Source organism: Oryzias melastigma, linkage group LG11 (assembly GCF_002922805.2).
Source record: "Oryzias melastigma strain HK-1 linkage group LG11, ASM292280v2, whole genome shotgun sequence".
Taxonomy (NCBI): Eukaryota; Metazoa; Chordata; class Actinopteri; order Beloniformes; family Adrianichthyidae; genus Oryzias; species Oryzias melastigma.
The window spans coordinates 17,128,832-17,149,607 of NC_050522.1; the positions used below are offsets into that span (position 1 = coordinate 17,128,832).

General features: G+C 39.0%; 2 protein-coding genes across 3 annotated transcripts in view; both read left to right on the plus strand.

The window, feature by feature from the left end:
- The window catches only part of nkain1 (sodium/potassium transporting ATPase interacting 1), a 7,522-nt gene extending 1,539 nt beyond the window's left edge, over positions 1-5,983 (plus strand). Inside the window, exons 3-8 of the mRNA XM_024259282.2 lie at positions 623-760; positions 832-912; positions 1,427-1,624; positions 1,701-1,761; positions 4,028-4,109; positions 4,284-5,983. Of these exons, the coding sequence (XP_024115050.1) occupies positions 623-760; positions 832-912; positions 1,427-1,624; positions 1,701-1,761; positions 4,028-4,109; positions 4,284-4,293 (570 nt within the window). The 3' untranslated portion in view covers positions 4,294-5,983. The remainder of the gene's footprint in view (positions 1-622; positions 761-831; positions 913-1,426; positions 1,625-1,700; positions 1,762-4,027; positions 4,110-4,283) is intronic.
- A 3,394-nt stretch (positions 5,984-9,377) lies between these two features.
- pum1 (pumilio RNA-binding family member 1) overlaps positions 9,378-20,776 on the plus strand; it is a 28,859-nt gene continuing 17,460 nt past the window's right edge. The window contains exons 1-4 of one of the 2 annotated variants that reach the window (XM_036214356.1): positions 9,378-9,570; positions 14,930-15,102; positions 19,945-20,067; positions 20,248-20,319. In XM_036214356.1, the coding sequence (XP_036070249.1) occupies positions 14,941-15,102; positions 19,945-20,067; positions 20,248-20,319 (357 nt within the window). In that variant the 5' untranslated portion in view covers positions 9,378-9,570; positions 14,930-14,940. Of the gene's footprint in view, positions 9,571-10,312; positions 10,528-14,929; positions 15,103-19,944; positions 20,068-20,247; positions 20,320-20,776 lie in introns of those variants that run through there. The other variant, XM_036214357.1, reaches the window with a different exon arrangement.

Here is a 20,776-nt window from a genome sequence, read left to right on the forward strand (position 1 = left end):
AATTAGAGCAATGTGGCCCAGACAAGAACATTTTAATTTTTTTTAGACCAGGCTGTCTGCAGTCTAAAAAAAGCTCGGAGCTGCAGCTGCTGCAGCCTCCCTGAAGCTCAGAGCAGCAGGGCAAAGGGAGCACAGTGCCATGGGGTCTTTGTAAGGAAAACTATGCAACAAAGAGACCCCCTTTCACCCCCAACTTTTACCCCTAACATCCTAGAGGAAACTGGGATGCTCCCTGTGGCCTGAACTACTCTAAGATTTCCATCATCAGTATAATAAGGTGTGATGAGTCAGAGCGGTGTCTGTTCCTGGGGTTTGATCCAGCAGCAGGAGGAGCTGCTGGCTGAGACCATTGTGTTTGCGGGGCTGGTGGGGGATTTGGCCCATAGATCCTCATTAGTTTTAGCCGAGCTTTTTGGGTGAGCCTCCCTCTTTTACAGGCACTGGACTGGCTGGTGCTCCAGGCAGTTACCATGGAAACAACTGCGGCAGACTTGTGTATGTGTGTCCCTGTCACTGTGTATGTGCGAGGCCTTGATTAAGCGTGAGGGTTTGTGTTGCTCCCCGTTAAATGATGTTTTCTTTCTCTTCCGACCCCCTCCTCTTTTTTTTTCGTCTCGTATAGGTGGCGGCCCTTCAGAGGCAGGTGTTCGATTTTCTGGGATACCAGTGGGCGCCCATTCTGGCCAACTTTCTGCACATTGTGGCCGTCATCTTGGGCATGTTCGGCACCGTGCAGTTTCGCTTCAGATACCTCATCTTTGTGAGCATCCTTTTATTGTTGATATCACCGTTTGAGTTTTGATCACTGATCCTTTTGTCTTATTTTGTCAGTATGCAATATGGCTGGTCCTGTGGGTGGGATGGAACTCTTTCATCATATGTTTCTATTTGGAAGTTGGAAACCTGTCTCAGGTGGGTAATAAACAATGCATTCAGTTTTTTTTTAAGATCAAACATTTGACATTTTCCTCTCCAAAGTTTCAGAAACTTTCATTATTCCTCATATTTCTGATCCTCAAATTGTACCAAACCAAATATTCTTACTGAATTTAGCTCTGAAACCCCCCTAAAACTGATTCAAATTGTAGGACAGTGGGCATAGAGTAACAACCCCAACAATAATGTCGAGCAATTTTGGAGCTGTAAAGTTTTGAGCCAGATATCAGCTCGGACGAGGAAAACTAAGACGTACGTGGAACTATTTGTGTGCAAGTGGATGCATCCAAACGGAGTGGAGCAGGAAATCAAATGCATTCACAGTGATTTTTGTAAATAAATACTCAGAAATGCTATTTTTAGATTAATTTTCTTTATATATGTCCTCCACCATGAGAAAAATGCCATAAGAACATGTTAATAAAAACCCAATTTACATTGGAGTGTTTTTCTTTTTTACCAAAGATTTTTTTGTTTTTCTTACCTTTAGGACACAGACTTTCTTATGACTTTCAACACGTCGCTTCATCGTTCTTGGTGGATGGAGCATGGTCCCGGTTGCCTGGTTACGCCGGTGCTGGACTCCCGCATCGCCCCCGATGACCACCACGTCATCACCGTGTCCGGGTGCCTCCTCGACTACCAGTACATCGAGGTGTTGAGTTCTGCCATTCAGATCCTTTTGGCTGTAAGTGTGGGCCCTCAGGTGAACCTAAAATAAAAACTCCCTGCAGAACTTCAGTTAATCTCTTGCTTCCCACCAGCTCTTTGGCTTCGTGTACGCCTGCTATGTGAGCAAAGTCTTCCAAGATGACGAGGACAGCTGTAAGTGCTTTTTGTTTTTCCTTTGAAACAGCTTACTGATGGGTTTAGCGCCCTGTTAGGAAGATGAGCTTCACTCTTTCCACCATTAAGATAAGGCCCCTTGAGTTAAAGATGCGTGGCTTTGGGTGAGAGTGATGTTATCTCATTGTTTTCTCTTGCATGAGTCATGCTTACTGATATCAGCGTAGAGGATTCCCTCTGGGTGATTTGGAGCGCCCCATCTGTGGGAAACGTGTAATGTGTGCTGTAACATTTCCACCATGACAGACACGTCTGGGGTTTTCTCACTATAGCTATAAAAGTAGTGTTTTACTACATCATATGCTTGATATTTCTTTTTTTTTTTCTCTCACAGAGAAGCCTTGTATATGATTAACATAGTAAAGAGGGTGTAACCAAAACGCAAAAAAATGCTTTTGCATTAAAGCTATTTTTCTATTAAATATTTCAAGAAAAAATTGACAAAAATTGAAAAGACTTTGGATTCATGATTAATGGATAAATAAGCAACAATGTTTTAAAGAGGCTTTTAAGATAAAGTCAATTTAAAAATATATTTCTAAAAGAAAAAAGGAGTCTTTGCTTTTATATATTTTTTTATATTTGAAGATATTGGTAGAAATTTTGGAGAAATCTGTCAATTTTTACCATAAATGCTGAATTTATCTCTATTTTCCATTTTAGATTCTACGCATGCACAGCAACCTTCAAAGGAAATAGTTGAATTAGTTTAGGTAGATGCCAATCGCTGTACTGTATAGTCCATAGCTTCCTTAACTGGATGATGTTGTCATGGTAACGGGAAACTGCAATCAATTGTCTCACAACTGTGAAGCCTGTCACTCAAAAACGTGAAATGAAATCCTCAGCACTGGTATTTTTTGAAAGAAGTTGTCAAAACTTGCTGCGTTATTGATTTCCTGCTGTCATCCTGCAATGGTTGCCGACCTAAAGTTAGAAACAAAAGAATGAAAAATTTAAAGCCTCTTTCTTATTTATTGCATTTTTATAGTGAGGTATGGGTGCATTGTTTGTATTTCAAGTTTACTTTAAGAAAATATATAACAAAAAATATATTTTCTATTTTAAAATTGAAATTTAAAACAGAAATTAAGAGAATAAAAAGCAGTTATTGCAAGAAAAAAATTATTTACTGAATTTGTCTGAACTAAAAGACCAATCTGAATTCAGGTAATGGAGTTTTTAGTGTTCGTCCTTAATGTTTGCATGAATCATTGCTGTTCATATGTTGCTGCAATTCAAAGAAACCTAAAGTTCTGGCTTTAAGCAATGAGAATACATGTTTTGTTTATCTATAACATTATTTTTATTTGTATCATGAAGAAAAAAATCAATTTTTATTTTGAAAAAATAGCAGATTTTTGCAATTTTTGGTTTTTAACTTCTATTTAAAACAAAATCAATATTTTCTTTAGCGACACTTTATAATAATATTCCTTACCAAGCTTTATAAATACCTTAACAATTATTAATGTGTTTACATGGTGTTAGTAAGACATTTATTAACACAATAAGCCATATACGGTTTAGTTGGAACCATTATCATCTAAAAATATGTCATTTTCTACAAAGTCCATATTAATAAACTGTTTACAAGCTTAACAAATGTATTAAATATCTCTGCCAACACTAAATTGTTTTGCAACTTCTCATACAAAGTGTTAAGTATTATTTTATTGTTAGTTGTTTCTGTTGTCTAATAGAAACTTAAAATCCCCTAAAAGTACACTTTTCTTTTCTTTTTACACTTCTCGCTTAGGTTTTTGACAATTCCATAAATTCTACAGGTGGAATTGACACTTTATGGAATGTTTTACTAAATACCCGAGCAGATATTTTTAAATTAGACTTTAAAAACTTGTTATTGGTTTTTGTAAATTGCAGAAAACTTTGAACCGTTTAGTCTTAAATCCCTTCGATGCAGCAGAAGTTCCTCGTATTTTAACTCTGTTTGTTCTGGCTTTAGCTTATAAAGCTGCATATGGGGAAAAGTTATTTAATAAAGTGATTTTTTTCCAGTGGAGGAACAGATCTTATGGTGTATTTAGTGTTTTCACAGATGTTGGCAGGGACTGTTTTCTTGCATTACTCGAATAAATTAAATACATAAATATATATAAAATGTTATGGTTTGTTGTCTGCAGATTCCTGAATATTTGCTAAATTTTACAGATGATTCGATTCAATATTTCAGAACCAGTGGGTAGTAAGGTGAAATGATGTTGTCTTTCTTTGCTTTTTAAAGTTGATTTCATCGGTGGCTTTGATTCGTACGGCTACCAGCCTCCTCAGAAATCGTCTCACCTGCAGCTGCAGCCTCTTTACACGTAAGTAATAAAACATTTTTTGATTTTTTCTTGTAGCAAAGGGAGTTTTATTGGATTTTGTCTTCATAGGAAACATTTTAAGGGGGAAATTTAGCAGATTTGAGTGATTAATGAGGAATTCTTTTTCATTTTGGTGCATTATTTCTTATTTATTGCATCTTGTCTCCCACTCAGAGCTGGTTAAGTTTCGGGAACGCCCCCTCGAGACCAAAACACCGATGGCGTCCCCGTGGAGGGAAAAGGCTGCAAGCGGGTCGTCCCGATCACACTCACTCTCTGTGTCACAGTTTACCCGAGGAACGGACTTTTAACCCCACCCAGAGGGAGAGATGAATGTGCATGTGTGCTTGTGTCCGAGGAGGAGGAGAGGCGCAGCTCCTGACTGGAATGTACGGCGCTCGGTTGTCGGGGGGAAGACCAGCATGTCAGGTGTTGAAATGAAGGAGGTGGCGCGCGGTGCAAAGACGAGAGCAGGAACACGTCTGTCAAATCACACAGAAGGAAACAATTCACTCAACTGCCAGCTCTCAGCGCGCTCCCTACTGTGTGTTTGTGTGTTTGGGAGAGATTGTGCAACTCCCCAGGAATCGCGGGGGCTTTGTAGACGTACCTTGGACTCTTCTCACATGGTGCCCCTGTGATTTCTTTGTTTTTTTTAAACTTTTTGAAGGGTACTCCTGTGCATTTGTGTGTGCGCTTGCGGGTGGGGACACATACTGACATGAAGCGCAGCTTGTTCCTGTTGTTGTTTTTAGAATGTGGTGATATCAAATTAGAGCAGTCTTAACAGTTTTTCCTGTTCCCAAAGCCATCTTTCCTTCCCCTGCTTAAAGCACAGCCAGAATTCACGGGTTTCCCATCTAAACTACTAAGGGAATTTGAAAAAAAAAGGTGGGTGAGTGGAGGAGCTAAACTCTTAAGTGAATAAGTCTGGCATTATTTGATCATCTCATCAGCAAAGTGTCTCTTTTGCAATAATTTCCCGCTTTTTTCCCCCTTCTCCTGTGGTTTATGCCACTATATCTTTACAATTGCTTCCCAGAACAGCTGGCTGCCACCGTTTTTAGCAAAGGTCACTTCATAAGCACATTTGTCGGAGCTATTCTGAGCAGGGAATATGTTCCTTTTAAAAGAATTAAAAGTCACAGGTTGGTGAATGGGATTCAGAACAATCTCCACCACACACTTCCTGTCTTGCATTTTCAAGAAAGCGGCGTTCATTTGTACCTCTTTTCCCTCAAATGTTCTGATTAATTTGATTCAAAACACACATGCACATTAAATGTCATCTGCCGTCTCTGTGAAACGTTCGTTTGACCTCGATAATCAAGTCACGCGCTCAGGTTTGTTTATTAGAAAATCATTTCAGCCTGATGTGCATGTGTTGATTAGAGCTGCAGATGGCTTTGGGATCAGGCATTAGTGTTTGTACGGGGTGGGGATACTCTGCATGTAAATAACAAGCCAATGATTGTTTTTTTTTTTTTATTTGTTTCATTCAGAAAATGGTTTGTTTTATGGAAAAAGAGGGAGGGACCAACGGAGAAGTCAAAATGTGCCTCATACCTCTTTCTCTTCTTTCTTTTTTGCACATTTTCTCTTATTTCTTCTGTTTTTTTTACACATCTACAGTTAAGATGATCATTTTTTTTGGTCTCATTAATTAACTAAATAAATCTTTACAGCTTCTTTACCAGAGCTCAGCAGTACAAGAGATTAGGAGGAAATTTGACTATGTGTTCTGGTAGCATTTGTAGAAATAAGTGGACACAGAAAGAGGGAATGAAGTAGACAACAGCTATGTGTTGCAGACCTTATCGGATGGGTGTAAGAGGAGGTTCGAATAAAATAAAAAAAACACTTTCTACATTAAACCTGAATTTTGTCTTAATGTTTTTGCATCATCAAAACATTTAAAAAGCTTAAAATAACTCCACACGGCTGCATTAGTCTCAAAGGAAATAACAAAATGAATTAAATGTTTGACATTAAATCTAAAATAAATTGTTGTGCTAAAAGTATATTTTAAAAACTGCCTTTATTTTTACACCTTTAATTTAGCATGAAAATGTATTGAGAAGAGCCAATTGTGTGACTTCCTGCAAGCTTAAAAAGAGAATCAGAACCTAAAGATGTTACTATTTTTTACCTCTGTGTTCAATTTTATTTTAAGACTAAAACCACTTTCAACACTATAGTCGTCAGTGCAGCGTTGCTGTTCGCTGTGCCTTCACCAGTTAGTCAGTGACACAGGTGGATCTTTCATTTAGAAGACCTAAACGCTTCAAACTTTTTTTAAAAAGTCCGTTTTAAACCCGACGGTTCTTCTTAAACTTAAAATTAATAACCTGCATTTGCCTGAGGACATCTGAGACTCCAACCATCCCCTGTAATCCTGAACAAATTGTTAAAAAAAGAAAAAAATGCAATATTTTACTGTTATAAATGACAAACATAAAAAAATGATCATATAAATACTTCAGTAAAATTTCAGTGATTTTTGATATAATTTATATTCTTGTTTTTGTAACAAATAATCTCAGATGGATATTTTTGTTGAGGGCATTACATCACCTACATGCTGATTCTGCAGCCTCTCGAACAATGGACCATGAAGGCCCACCGGGTTATTTGTTTTATTTCAGGGGCGGGGTAACCCCCCACCCCACCACCACCACCACCGTTCCACGTTATCCACTCACATTCCGGAGATACAGAGCGCATCGTCCAGCAGCGGCGGGTGCACTAGTCCACAGCGTTGCCATGGTGACCAGCCCCCGGTTACCATGGAGACCTCAGCATTGTGTACAAATGCGTCGACCGGGATCGGCTATACAACAGCGTCAAAATGCCATTAGGTTACTTTTTTTTTTTTGGTAACAAACGTGCATGCAGCACTCAATTTGTTGCATTTAGTCATATGTTTTGAATTAGAGGATTTAGAAATATCTGATGGTGGAGTGACACCCCCCCAGAGAGAAACCTGCCAAAATTCATGGTTGGTCAAATCCGTCAACACATACAACCACAGGGAATACTAGAGGGAATTCTGACCACTGTTTACAAACCTTTGAATGTGCAGCTTTCACATGAAATTGTTAACTTTTGGTGAATTTTAAGATTTTACAGCCTTTTATGTGAATGCTTTAATACCTAAAATCATTGAATATTTATTTCAAAACAAACATAAATCGTTTTTATTTGCTGTTTCACAGACTAACTAAATAAGCACATTTTCTTTGCATTACATTCTGATTTTATTTAATTAGGGTTTAACTGTATATTGGCTGAAGCAAAGCCACGGGTTCAATATTTTCATTACACACTTTGACCACTTGAAATTGATTAAGGCTCTCTTGAGCTAAAGCCGCTCCACTCCACGCCAGCTCGACAGGGATCCAAGATAAGACCAGTGCAGGATCAGTATCAGCAAATAAAAATGTAATTGTCAGATAGATTTCTTTCATTACGCAGAGATCAATCATATGGTTATTGTGAATGATAAATTATGGTTATTTTCAGGAAAACCTTTTTCTACACATTTTTTTTGCTGTTTTACTACTTTGCAGAATTTGAAACAGGAAAAAATACAAGATATTAGTAAAAATGATTTTATAATCCAAACCCAAAAGTCCACTTCTCCAAAAAGAAAAAAACTTTTGAAAACATATTTTTTCGATTGTGTCTTATGGCACAAAGATGCACAGAATTCAAAATTATTTAAATTATTCAAAATTTTGATTCTTGTTTTACTTTTGCAAATTTTCCTTGAATTATTTCCTGTTACTTTTTTGGAAGAAAAAAAATGTTTTGAATGTCATACTTATACTAGGTTATTTCTACAAACACAAATGTCAATTCCTATAAACCAAACCCACCTTTTGTTTTTTTACCTTTCAGTAAACAACGGCCCAAAAGGACTGACTTTGATGAGGACTGACACCCCTGATTTAAAATATAAAATGTGATTACAGTTTATGTATAACCCCTAATTTGTATCTAATTTTATGTTTTGTTTTTTTGATGCAGGGCCGGACTTACCAAGTAAGCGACTGCCTGGGGCCCCTAACACTATAGGGCCTATGTTGAAAACTAAAATTATGTCCAAAATAATTTTAATAATTTTTAATAATTTTTTTTCGCAAAACCTGGCAAATTAAAGAAATAGCATACATTACAGACATTTTACCTTGAGTAAGGATTTTAAAAAAGAAGTGATTAATACAACCTTTGTAGAGGGCCCCATCTTATTGTTCCCCCGTGGCCCCCAACCTGCTAAGACTGTCACTATTTTTACACATTCACCTGTTGTACATTCTTTAATTTGTCTTTTACTACGGTGTCCCTGAAGTCCAAATCACATTAAAATCAATTTAATCAATTTCATCTGTATTGGTGTTCGTGGAATTAACAACAGGTGCACTTCAGTGGCAACAATTAGAAAACCCTCCAAACAGGACTGGTGTTACATGTGGAGGTCATTTCAAGTTTCTCCCTCTTGATCTTTTTTGGCTGGTTTTCCACTTGTCCTGATTTTGGCTTGATAATTATCTCTACCGGCAGTATGAGGAGATTCCTTAACCCAACAGAAGTTGCACAGGTTGTCCAACTTCTCCAGGATGGCACATCCACACGTGCTGCAGCAAGAAGGTTTAATGTGTCTCCCAGCACAATCTCCAGAACATGGAGGAGATTTCAGGAGACTGGTGGTTATTCTCGGAGAGCTGGACAGGGCTGTAAAAGGTCCTCAACGCCACAGCAAAAATGGACTCTAACGTACCAACGTTACAATTAGTGTCTGGTGGCTTTTCTTGTTTTGTAAACAAATGTTACTATGACTGAATATTTCTAATGTTTTTCTTATTGGTGAATTATACATTTATTTTTAAACCTTCAAAAAAAATATTGTCACTTCTTCTATGGATGTAAAACAGACGTTTTTTTACAGCTGCTGCCCCCTATAGTTGAAAGTTTGAATTTTTGTGTAATGTTTGGTACTATTTTTATAAACTTTTAGGAAGAGTGAGTTTAAAACTGTCTTTATGAGGGTATAACATTTTTAATGAAACTTTAATATAGCCCACCTTGAACATATACAAATATTCTGGACACACCACCAGGTTTTTTACTTCTTAATATTATGGCGCCAAAAAATATCTCTTATCCTTCATTGACGTGCGTGATAATGAGGTCAAAGAGTAACCATAACAAATACACCGGGCACTTAAACAGACTGCACGGTTAACAAAGGGACCGATCTTGAATGAACACCCCCATAGGGCTGCGTGACCCCCCCTCGCCTCCTGGATGGCGCAATGAACCGTACGCTCCCTCTCATCCCTTCCCGTCATGCAGCGCTGCTGCCTGCTCCTCCGTTGAGCCGCCATGTTGTCGGAGTGAAAGCCTGGGGTGTCAGAGACAAGCTGGGGCCGAAATCCGTGACCATCCACCCTCTCCGCCGGTGAGTATCAACGTCTCTCGGGACGCGGTTGCGTGAGCTATTTGTTATCTGACCCCCGGTGTTTAAATTGTCGTTCCGGGGGGCTCTGAGAGTGAGTAAATGGGGAGTGTTCGGAGACGCCGAAGCGGCTGCCTCCCTTTCAGCTGCCTGCCTCCTTCCTCTCGTTGTGTCGGTCTTCCGCTCCAGACAGCTCTTGGGCCTTTGTTAGCATCCGCGTCACGGGGACCGGTGAGGCTGCGGGTTTTGGGGAACAGGTGGAGACCTCCCGGTGCACGTTACCGTCAAAACTGACATTTTCTGAGGAGGCTAAAACACTTCTAAGCCTCCAGTCAATCCCTTGTTTGGCTGTCGGTTCGAGCTTGTGACTGGAGGCCGTGTTATTGTTGGTAGAGACGGATAGCAAACCCTCCGTAACAGGTCTCAGACTGTTAGCTGCTACATGAAAACAGTTGCATGATTTCTAAAAAGCATTCGTCGTCGATCATTTGCGGTTTAATGTGTCAATGTAATACTTGAAATTTGTCCCGGTTGGTGCTGAGAGACGTTATCTCACGTTAGCTGGAGGTTGCCCGATTGTATTGTCACACCCCTGTCTGCACGGTATGCGGTGGTTTGATCCCGGGGTATTGAATGATTAACCCTGCCGGACCACGGGACAAGTGCCTGTTTCCGGGTGCTAACTTCAACTCTTCGCACACCGAGCCGTGCGCGCTTCTCGTCTAGGGGGGTGGAAATGCGGTTGATTTCCGGGTGTTTCTCTGACTAACATTCGAGCAGGAGCATAGCAATGGAGACCCAAGGTTTTGGTTGTGGATTGATGAGGAGTGGATTACTTCGAACAGGACGGGTTACACTTGTGGGCTCTTCCTGCCTGTCTGGTTTTGGTGGCGTGTTTGGCATCACCAGTGAAACTGCATGTGTTTGAAGATTCAAAGTGTCACACCGTCTTTCACAAAGGTAATTACTAGATGGCTCTGTGGCAAAAGAGCTGCATATCATTTCCTCCTGGCCTATGGGGACAGTAAATGGGAACCTGATCACGTTAACAGAGATTAGAACTTGCTGGATAAACAGAGTCTGTAACACAAATTATTACAATCCTTTTTTTCCCTTCTCTGAACACCATTCCTAATTTCCTCCGGCTAATACCTCCTCTATGCTATAAAAGTATTCTTCTTTGCTGTTTATCCATGTTAAGTAACAAGCACCCCACTGACCTTTGCAAAATTAGGACACAAGGTTGTCTCCAGGTCCTGCAAATAAAGTTAGGAATCCTGTCTGTGCACATGCTTGGTATTTTTTTTAAACACGTTTTTTTTTTCTTGTCTTTGTTTGTTGAGTTGTAAAGCTTACAAACATGACCACAGTTTACAATACCCAGTCTTAAAAAGATTCACATTTTTATAACTTTTTTTATAAATACAGACTTTTATTTACTATCACATATTGGGAACATTAGTACAGATAAGCATCTTGATTTATTTTTGCATTTGGGAGACGTAGAACTGTCAGTGCGATCCCTTTTGATGTCTAAAAGTTGATAAATGTCACCAAGTCCCGACTGTATTTAAAAATATTATTTATTAAATCGCAAAAATACATTTGCAGTTTTCTTTTAACTTTCCATGATAAAGTTGTCAAGAACAAAGTACACTATTGTTTCTGTGCTTTTATAGCTGAATATAATTACTACTATGATACGGATATGATCAATTGAATTTAATTCTGATTTCTCTTTTTGTATTGAGATTTGGCAATCCTGTCATATCGTCAATATACCATTGTACTTAATATAATAAGTAAGTGTATGCAATGTGTAAATAGTTTTTGGTATCCTTATAAATGTATATTTCAGACCTGGTCATTCTAACTTGATTAAATCGCTTTGAGAGTCAAGTTGCTTGTTTATACACACCTAAACAGATAAGACAAAGGGCAAACTATCCCATTAACTGTGCTGCTTGTAAAATACACCTTTAAAAAAAGCCTTTCTGGCATTTCAGTGTTCCAAAGTGTCGGCTTAAGATCCTATCCCTCTTTTTACAAGGTTTGGACACAGTTCTGCCCCTCAGGCAAATGCACAGTTTTAAGTAAGCAGGCTCTTCCACCTAATCTTCTCATTAAGTTGTTCTACAAGGAGACAAAAGGTGCCAAACTTCATTAGTTCCATAAGAAAACACTTGTGTTTTTTTGGAAAAAAAAAAAGTATTGCTGGATCTTAACAGTGACGGGTCCTAACTTTGACAAACTTAGATCCCACTTCTTAAGTGTACCGACTGTTCAGTCTTTTCAATTCTAAAGCACAGGGTTTTCTATTCTTAATATGTGCCATATTTGTAAATGTCTTAAAACTCCAAACTTTTACACATACTCTGGTCTAGTCCCAAATTAGATGCAATTTAGCTATGCTGTGGTTGCAACTACACAATAGGAAGGCATTGGGAGAATCTTCAAGATTTCATGCAGGCACCTGATTCTTAACGCCTAAATGCCTGTTGTCTCAAATATGCGACAAAGCAAATTAGCTTTAAAATTACCTAAATGTAGCATTTGCTTAAAGGCAAAAACACAAGTGAATATCTTTTTTCATAGCTGGGAATAAATTCAGGTGTTAAGGGGTTAAGAAAATTGTCATGAATGTAGATGGTGGGAGTGAGGTATGTAGAATGGCACGCTTTTTATGTACCCCCAGGCTACAGGGTGGCTGGTGGAGACATTTACACATCGTCCACTTGAGTTTGTAATGGCGTTATCACCGCCTGTCACTGGACTGCCACTGCGCAATCTCGAAATGTGTCTGGGCGACCACTGACCGATATCAACTTTTAGAGAAAAATTAGTCAATCCTTCGAGTTTTAATTGCAGCTAAACTTCCTTTATTATTTATACTTTTTATTTATAAACTTATTCTGACCCACATTTGAATTTGGAAAACCAGATTCTCTCCAACACATTTATTTGACTTTCTTGTTTTATGTCGAGAGGTTTTTCTGAGCTGCGTGTCTTGAATACATTTGCTCCATTCATAGCCCATGTGCTATCCAAGGCATGTGTACATTCAAAGTGGGGTCATCTGGACCCCACAAGACAGCGTTCTGAACTTTTAGTTTTTTCTTCAAGGATTTTTTTAATCTTCACTGGTGTCCGTGGGAGAGACCACTCATCAATATAAGGGTGGTGGTCATCTGGACCCCATAAGATAGCACAAGGGTTAAAGTGCCAGCTTGGACTGTTAAATCGACACACCAAAGTTAACAAAAAAACAAACGTCTTCTGAAAGTTTCTTTGTGCAGAAAAGAGCCGATGAAGAAACTGAAGAAAATCCTTCAACTTCAAAGAAAAATAAATATGCACTGGACAAACAAAAAGCGCTCAATATACATGATGTGCAACAACCAACTCCATTATGTTACTAAGTCACTGCTAATCAAGGTAAAAAAAAACCTCTGTGGAATCATGTTTCCTGTTATTAGTGCTGGGTCATAGATTGATTTTATTGATAAATTAAAATTTTTGTTTTAAAGATTATTTATTTTTTGGAAAAAATCTGCCCTAGTCTAGTGATTTTGGACTTCCGTTGTTTGTAAGGTCTGCCCTCCCGTTCTGTGCCACGTTTAAAAAGCGACTAGCTAAGACAGGGGTGTCCAAAGTCAGTCCTCAAGAGCCGGCCACCTGCTTGTTTTCCAAAAACCCTGCTTCATCTGCTGCTTATTACCTGGATCAGGTTGCGTTTGGCCAATAAAGAGCTTCAATGGCAGGTTGGTTGGAAGACATGTTGAACACCAACTCTCAAGCACTGACTTTGTACACCCCTGAGCTAAGATAATCTTCCTTCAGAAATATGGAACTGATTTGGTTTTGTGACTTCTGACATGGAGCGACGAACTTCACACTTCAAAATCTATTTAATGCTATTGCTATCAAAAGTGGGGTACAATGAATTTGTTTCACCTTAGACAGAGACTTCATCAAGTGCGAGAAGTGTTTCTCTTTATGAGATGCTCAAGCTAGCAGCAGCTGATAAAACACCTGCCACATTGTTTTACAAGCATTCTACAGCTTGTATTTAGTTATGTTCAGGGAAACATCCAAAGGAGACGATAAAATAGAATGCAAAGTTGAATATATTCTGTCATTTGTAAATTTTGTTACAGAAAGTACAGGAAGGACGAAAGAAAAAAAAAACTGTTTAAATCAGAAAATAAAGTCAGTGTGAATAAAGTCTGAGATGTTATTTTGTGACCATATCGCCCTGCCCTACCTATCATGTTTAGAAATTACCACATTTGCATCTTTTTATTTTTAGTATTTATCCACTGCATCTTAAAATTCCAACCAGGTTAAGTTGGCATCTGATTAAGTATCTTGAATTTTCACAAATCAGAAACGTCTTCCATGAATTAGCAACTTTGTTGTATTGAATCTTCATCTTCTGTCAAATCTCTCCAGACATTTAGAAGCAGTGTTTTTCACTATAACAATCTAGTCCATGAAAGTATTGTCTGACATTAAATTGAGCTAAATAAGTGTTGTGGACCACTGTTCCTAGGTACATGACTAGCAGCAGAATTCCAAAAAATAGTTGGATTACACTACAGTTGAAGGAAAAACAGTGGGCCACAGTGTTTAAAACTCAGTCTTAAGAATGTCTTTGGTTTTCCAGAAATCGCTGTTACTGTCTTCTTCAAAAAATATGACCTCTTGATGTAGCACGCCAAAATTACAAAGGAACATTGAGATCTCAAGAAAAGTTAATGTGAGCACAGTCCATTTTGTTTGCTTCTGACATTGCAACTCTTGCAAAGCAGCTGTTTTTGAGGGTCGAAGCTGCCCTGTAAATGGTTAAAGTAAAACTCAAGAGTGTGGACGTAGCTTAAGAGAGAAGCTCCCTGTGTTATGAAAAAGTTAAGAAGTTCATACTTCAGCTGAAAGGAGGGTTTTCCCTCAGAATTCAATTCTTTCCATTTAGACCTTTGATAGGATTTGGTGGGTGGGAAGAGAGCTGTTTCTTGTTTGCAACATTTTTGGGGGGGATTGGCTCTGTAATTTACTGATGTTTGCTCTGCAAAATTACAAAGACTTGGAAATTCCGTGTAGGAACACATAGACCCAAAACTGTGCGACTCTTGCAAAAGACAGGAGTGACACAACGTGGTGCTGAATCAACCACATAGTAAAGGTTGAAAGGTTTTCCAAAATACAGATTGCATTTTATCAGGTTGTTGACACTGACTATTACTTCTTTGCATTAACCTTTATGTGTGCTGAACGTCTTGTGCAGCACTTTGACACTACCATATCTTATCCATTGTTTTTTTATGTATTTTGAACTCTTTATTTTCTTCGTGTCTCCTCTCAGGCCGTGGTGGAATGAGCAGTGTGTGTGTGTTTAAGAGGAAAGCAGTGCTCTGGCAGGATTCATTCAGCCCCCACCATAGAAGTACATCTCCCAGCATGCCTGTGGTGCTGAGCAGCGGTGGACATGCCCCCCCAACTGGACAGACCCCTCAGGCCACACCCCCCAGCCAGCAGGTAATGCCCACCCGCATGCCTGACATCAGTTTGGGATCCATTGTGTTGTGCTTGATTGTGTTTTTGAGCTGAAGGTGGCAAGAGATTGTTGATAGCTGTTGCTACTCTCCATCATGGATGAGAAGACACTGCTACATAGTAATCTTCTTGCTCAGCTCAACTTTTTTTTTTGCTGTTTTGTACTCTAGTGTGAGGTTTCTCAACTGCAGTCCTCAGTAGCCAATAACTCTGTCAACCTGCTTGAACACACCTGATTCAGTTCATCATCAAGTTATGCAAAAGTTAGAAAACGACAGTTGATAAAGGCAGGTATGTTTGAGCAGGGAAACGGCAAGCATTTCAGATGGTAGGTCCAGAGGGACTGCAGGTGAGTGACAATTCTCAAGCTATGACATTTCTCCTCTCTTCTATCCATCAACGTTCCCCAATATGAATATTCATTTGAAGTAAACGGAGCATGAAAACAACATTTACAAAAGGCGTCTTTCAATTTTTTTGTAGCTGTACTTGGTGTTAATATTTTTTTTACCAGAGAGATTGTATTCCAACAGCTTACACTCCAAGCTTTGGGACAAATTTAGATTTCAATTTGGAAGTTCTCATAAATCAAACCACTTTAGGGTTTTATCGTTTGTTTTAAATGTGCTTTGAAAAATACAATACCATAAAGCTGCAGGAATCCTCCTTTATCATTTTTAATTGCTGTCTTTGAGCTTTATAAATGTGAAGTGCAAAGAATACAAACTTATTTGCACCCTGTGGTTATTTAACTAAGCAAAAGAAAAACTTTCTAAGTAGGTTTATTCGCTGTATATGATATTTAGTTTTTGGTTTATTTTTGTTGTTTAACATTTTCACTATTCGATTAAATGACTGTCATGTTTTAAAAATGCTCTGATGCAATGTTTTCTGCATTCCACAATGTTGGAGCTAAGGGAAATAACCCTAAATCAATCATTGTTTAATAGAACGTATAACTATTATTAAAAAAAAATACCTCCATTGTTTTTAGCTGTACAGGTTTTAGTTTTACTTGTGCCAATAATAAGATTGCATCAATATGCACCAAAGGCAGGGCTACTTTTGAAAAATACTTTTGGCTTATCAAGGGTCAAATATTTCCCCTCATAGATAAACTTAGGCTTTTCCACTGTATGAATGGCTTTCATATCTTTACCGGATTGCAACATTTGCAATTTCTTTCTGATATTGTTCTTTTGTACCCTAAGAAATATGGCAGAAAACAGAGGGTTTTATTGCTGCCCGTGGGTCTGTTTACAGTTCTCAAATTAATTTGTTTTGCTGCTTTTCTTAGTTGCTACAATCTTGAGACAGATTCTACTGAATAGTTTGGCTTTCTCAGCTCTCAGGCTTTCATGTTAACCATTACAACATGACTGACAAACTGTGTTTGTATTGGCAGTGTCTTTTTGTTTTTGTTGTAGCATTGAGTTGCCATGTGGCTAAGATATTAGCCACACCACCGAAGTCGAGAATCACAACTAGAGAGAGGATCCACTCAGAGATAAAAAAAAAACAGTAGTAGAATCTTGTGGTTCTGAAACAAAGTGTAATATCTTTAATTTGTTTTTATGCCATTTATGGCCTACAATTGAAATTATATTGACTTGTGTTTTGGAGTGTGTTAAAATGATACTAAAGTGCTATGATTGTTGCTCACGGTGAGAGATGGCAGACGGGAGATGGGTTACTCATGAGCCCCCAGCTCAGCCGTCAAGCTGACTGACCAGCAGGTCAGACAATCCAGATTTCTTTGCGTCTCTTGGAGGGGAACTATACGGTGTCCCAATAGGGGGCTCCATTGTATTCCTGGGGGGCTTCACTGTCCATGTGGGAAACGAATGTCACCTGGAAGAGGGTAATTGGGAGTAATCTTAACAAAGGTTGCGCGATAATATCGGTTACTGATAATTATCTGCTTATAGTGGACAGTATGACATGATGCTGATAATTCCGCTAAGAAAAAAAATTGCCAATAAAATGGACAGATGGTCAGCCACTCTGTTTTACTAGTGTTACAACTTGTCAGCTCACCCAAACCATCCTGCAAGCTTCTGTTGCATGTAAGTGATGTCACGTCGCAGCGCATGCCCAAGTGGGCTCATACTTTAAATGTGTCTGAGACCAACGACTCACCTGCTGATTGGAAAATTTGTTCAACAGAAGTGTCACGAGGATGGAAATAATGTTGAGCTTTAACACAACAAATCTCACAAGCCATTTAAAAATTCACCACCGCGATGTGTGGAAAGAATAAGCTGCAGCTAGCAATAGCTAGCGTTAGCCGGGAGCTAGCAGTGATTATAGACTGTTTTATATGAATTATATAAATGTAGGGCTGGGAATCACTGGGTAACTAACAATACTATACGATACGCTATACATGTCTCACATTATCGATTATATTGCGATACTGCGATGATTGGTAAAAATCATCACTAATAATATAATAATTAGAAGAACACATATTTTTGAGGTAAATATTTCCCCATTTATTTTTTAGCTTGAACACAGTCATAATACACAACTTATGTCTCATTTTGTGCAGCAAATAATACAAAACGAATAGACACTTTTGAGCAACATTGCTGAAATCAGTAATATTATGTCTTTGACAAGGATTGAATTTGAACTATCTGTAAAATTGAGTGTTAGCAATATTAAACATAAACAGCAGTGCCACTACTTCATGCAAAATTGTTGTAAACAATCGAATAAAAATGAAATAATTCAGGTAGCTGCCATGCACATTGGTGCTTACGACAGCCAGTTTTGCAATGCGTACCTGCTATGAAGGAGCGTCTCACCAAAGGATCTTCAGCCGTGTGTCTTGTCAGTAAAGAAATGGGTTATCCACCAATCACTACCTGGTGGTGAGTTGGATTCACTGGTAGTGTTCAAGACTGTTCCTGGAGCATGTTGGCAGTGGCATTTCCCTGATTTCAGTGGTGGACATCAGAAATAAGGAATCCCATCAAGCTGAAGGAGTCCTTCTGAACCTAACTGGCTTTTGGGACTCCGGAGGTGTCGGGCTGCTTCTGGCAGTCTAAGCAAGCTATGTCTTGGGAAGTTTTGGAGGAAAGAAATTGTTCTGGGAGAAGTTTGTTAGGGTCTTGGAGATGAATTATTGGCCAGTCTTGAAGAGATTCTGGCAATAGTCCGGTTCCTTGAGAGAGGGAATCAGTTTTCTGCAGGAACTATTTTTGGTGCAGATGGGAAATTGCTGACTTTGACTTAGGATATTGTCAGACCCTCTAAACCTGCCCTCTGTAAAGGAAGCAGAAGCTGGGGGCTCTGGGGTGAGGCTGTCCTACACCTGAGGTGAAGTCACTGTGATAGTGGAAGAGCTCCACTAGCAACGGGCCAAGGGTGGATGAAGTCCACCCTTAGTTCCTCAAGCCAGAACGTCCAGTATGCGTTTGGGTGGTTTGTGGCTGAGTGTCAAATGGTTGGGATAATTTAAGTATCTTAGGGTCTTTTTCAAAAATAGACGAGAACATTAGATCAACAGGTGGATTGGTGCTGCATCCATTGTTATATGGTTGTTTGTAGTGGTTTGTTGTAGGGAAGAAGGAGCTGAGTCAGAAAGTGAAGCTTCCAATTCTCGCCTATGGTCATGACCTCTGGGTTATTACTGAAAGACTACAAATCTCCAAAATACAATTGGGCGAAATGTGTTTCCTCTGTGGGATGGCTGGATTCTCCCTTAGAGATAAGGTGAGAAGCTCAGTCACCCGGAGGGGAGTTCAGAGTAGAGCCCCTGCTCCTCCACATTAAAAGGAGCTACAGTAACTGAGGTGGCTTAAGCATCTAATCCATTTGCCTTCTGGACATCTTCCTGGGAAGGTGTTCCAGAATTTTGCACTGAACTGAGACCCTTGTGCAAGACTCGGGATGTACTGGAGAAACTAAGGCCGAATCCGAATTCTTCCCCCACCCCTCTGACTTCTTCTCACCTCTACATTTAGACCTCCAAACCGAGAGTTGTGGAAAAATGGTGTCTTCAAATTTGGACATTACTAACCCTCAGTGATGTCATCAATAGTCATCTACGTTAGCAGATAGCTGCCAGCGCTCGGGGAAATCCATAACATCTGTTTTTTAACTTTAGAAAGTCATGCTAAAACAAAAAGTCATTACTTACATTTAAATATAAACTGTGCTTCAGAGAACAGCCACATAAAAAAAAAAATGTTTCTCCTCCACGGCACAGCGTGACGTAGGGGAGATATACAGTCATAAGTCCCTATGGCTGCCCCTTAAAAACATTTCAGACAACACTAAAACTCCAAATGCTCCTACATTTAGTGGGGTATAGGGAGAAGGGGAAGAATCCTGATTTGCCCTATGTCTTTCTCTGTTGGGGACACCTTGGAATCCCTCTGGGGGACTTGTCAAAATCAAGGCCCGAGGGGCCGGATTTGACCCGCAGGGTAATTATATTCAGGCCTCCAGATCATTTTATACTATCACTATTATCAACGTCTCGATTTTATCATGTAACATCCCAATTTTTATTGAGTATATATTTTCTGGAGAGCAAAATGTTGAAAGTTATTTAAAATGTTGGTTGATTTATTCTGTAATAATATCCCTGTCTGTTTTCATTCATATTGTTATTTTTAAAAAGTTACATTTTAAAGTTTTAACTTTTTTTATGTATTCAATAAATATTTGTCCTGTTCGGCCTGCTACCTACTGTGTGTTTTGGATTTTGGCCCTTTTTGCGATTGAGTTTGACACCCTTGCTCTTCACTGCTGTTACTTTATTCAGAAACTTTTGAGGGGTGTATAAACGTGCATGCTTGTGTTCCCCTGTAGGGTGTAGCGGGTGCCGGGCGCTCCCAAGATGACGCCATGGTTGACTATTTCTTCCAGCGTCAACACGGCGAGCAGCCGGGAAAACACCGCTGGCCCACTGGAGACAACATCCACGATAGTCAGGTATGCTTGCATCTATTCATGCTGTTTGGACTTGTAAAATAATACCTAAAAAACAGTCAAGTATATATTTGTTAAAAGTAAATTAGATACAAGTGGTATTTTGGATAAACTATGATTGATACTTTATTAAAAATGTAAATGTTTTAATAACAGTTTTCCATTTTGACCACCTGTATGCAGGTGCGGTCCATGGACGAGCTGAACCATGACTTCCAGGCTCTGGCTTTGGAAGGTCGTGCTATGGGGGAGGTAAGCTCGTGACAGTTTCTGCTCAGCCTAGTGATGAAGGCTCAAGATGCTGAAATGTTTTTAATACATATTAACGTTTCAATTACTGAACCAATCTATCAAAATTTGGCGGTTCATTATCCACATTTTAGAAATCAGTTTAAGGACTTTTTTTGAGTGCTGCCATGGATACTTAATTACCCATAAAGTTTCAGGGGAAAAAGTGACATAATTTTACATGATTGTTTAATTGGCTTTGTGCTAATACAAATAAAGCTTTAAAATCTTCAAGAGGTATCAAATCTGTCAATACTTCAGTTTGTTGGTCTCAAAATCATTATCTTCAGTCTGAATAAAGCAACAGAAAAGGTCTCTGGTGTCCATTTTAGGTCTTTTATTTTTAATTAAAGGTTTGCAACTGGATTAAAGCCTTTAATTAGGTCATTGTTTTTAAGTTTAACATGATCTAAACATTTTTTCA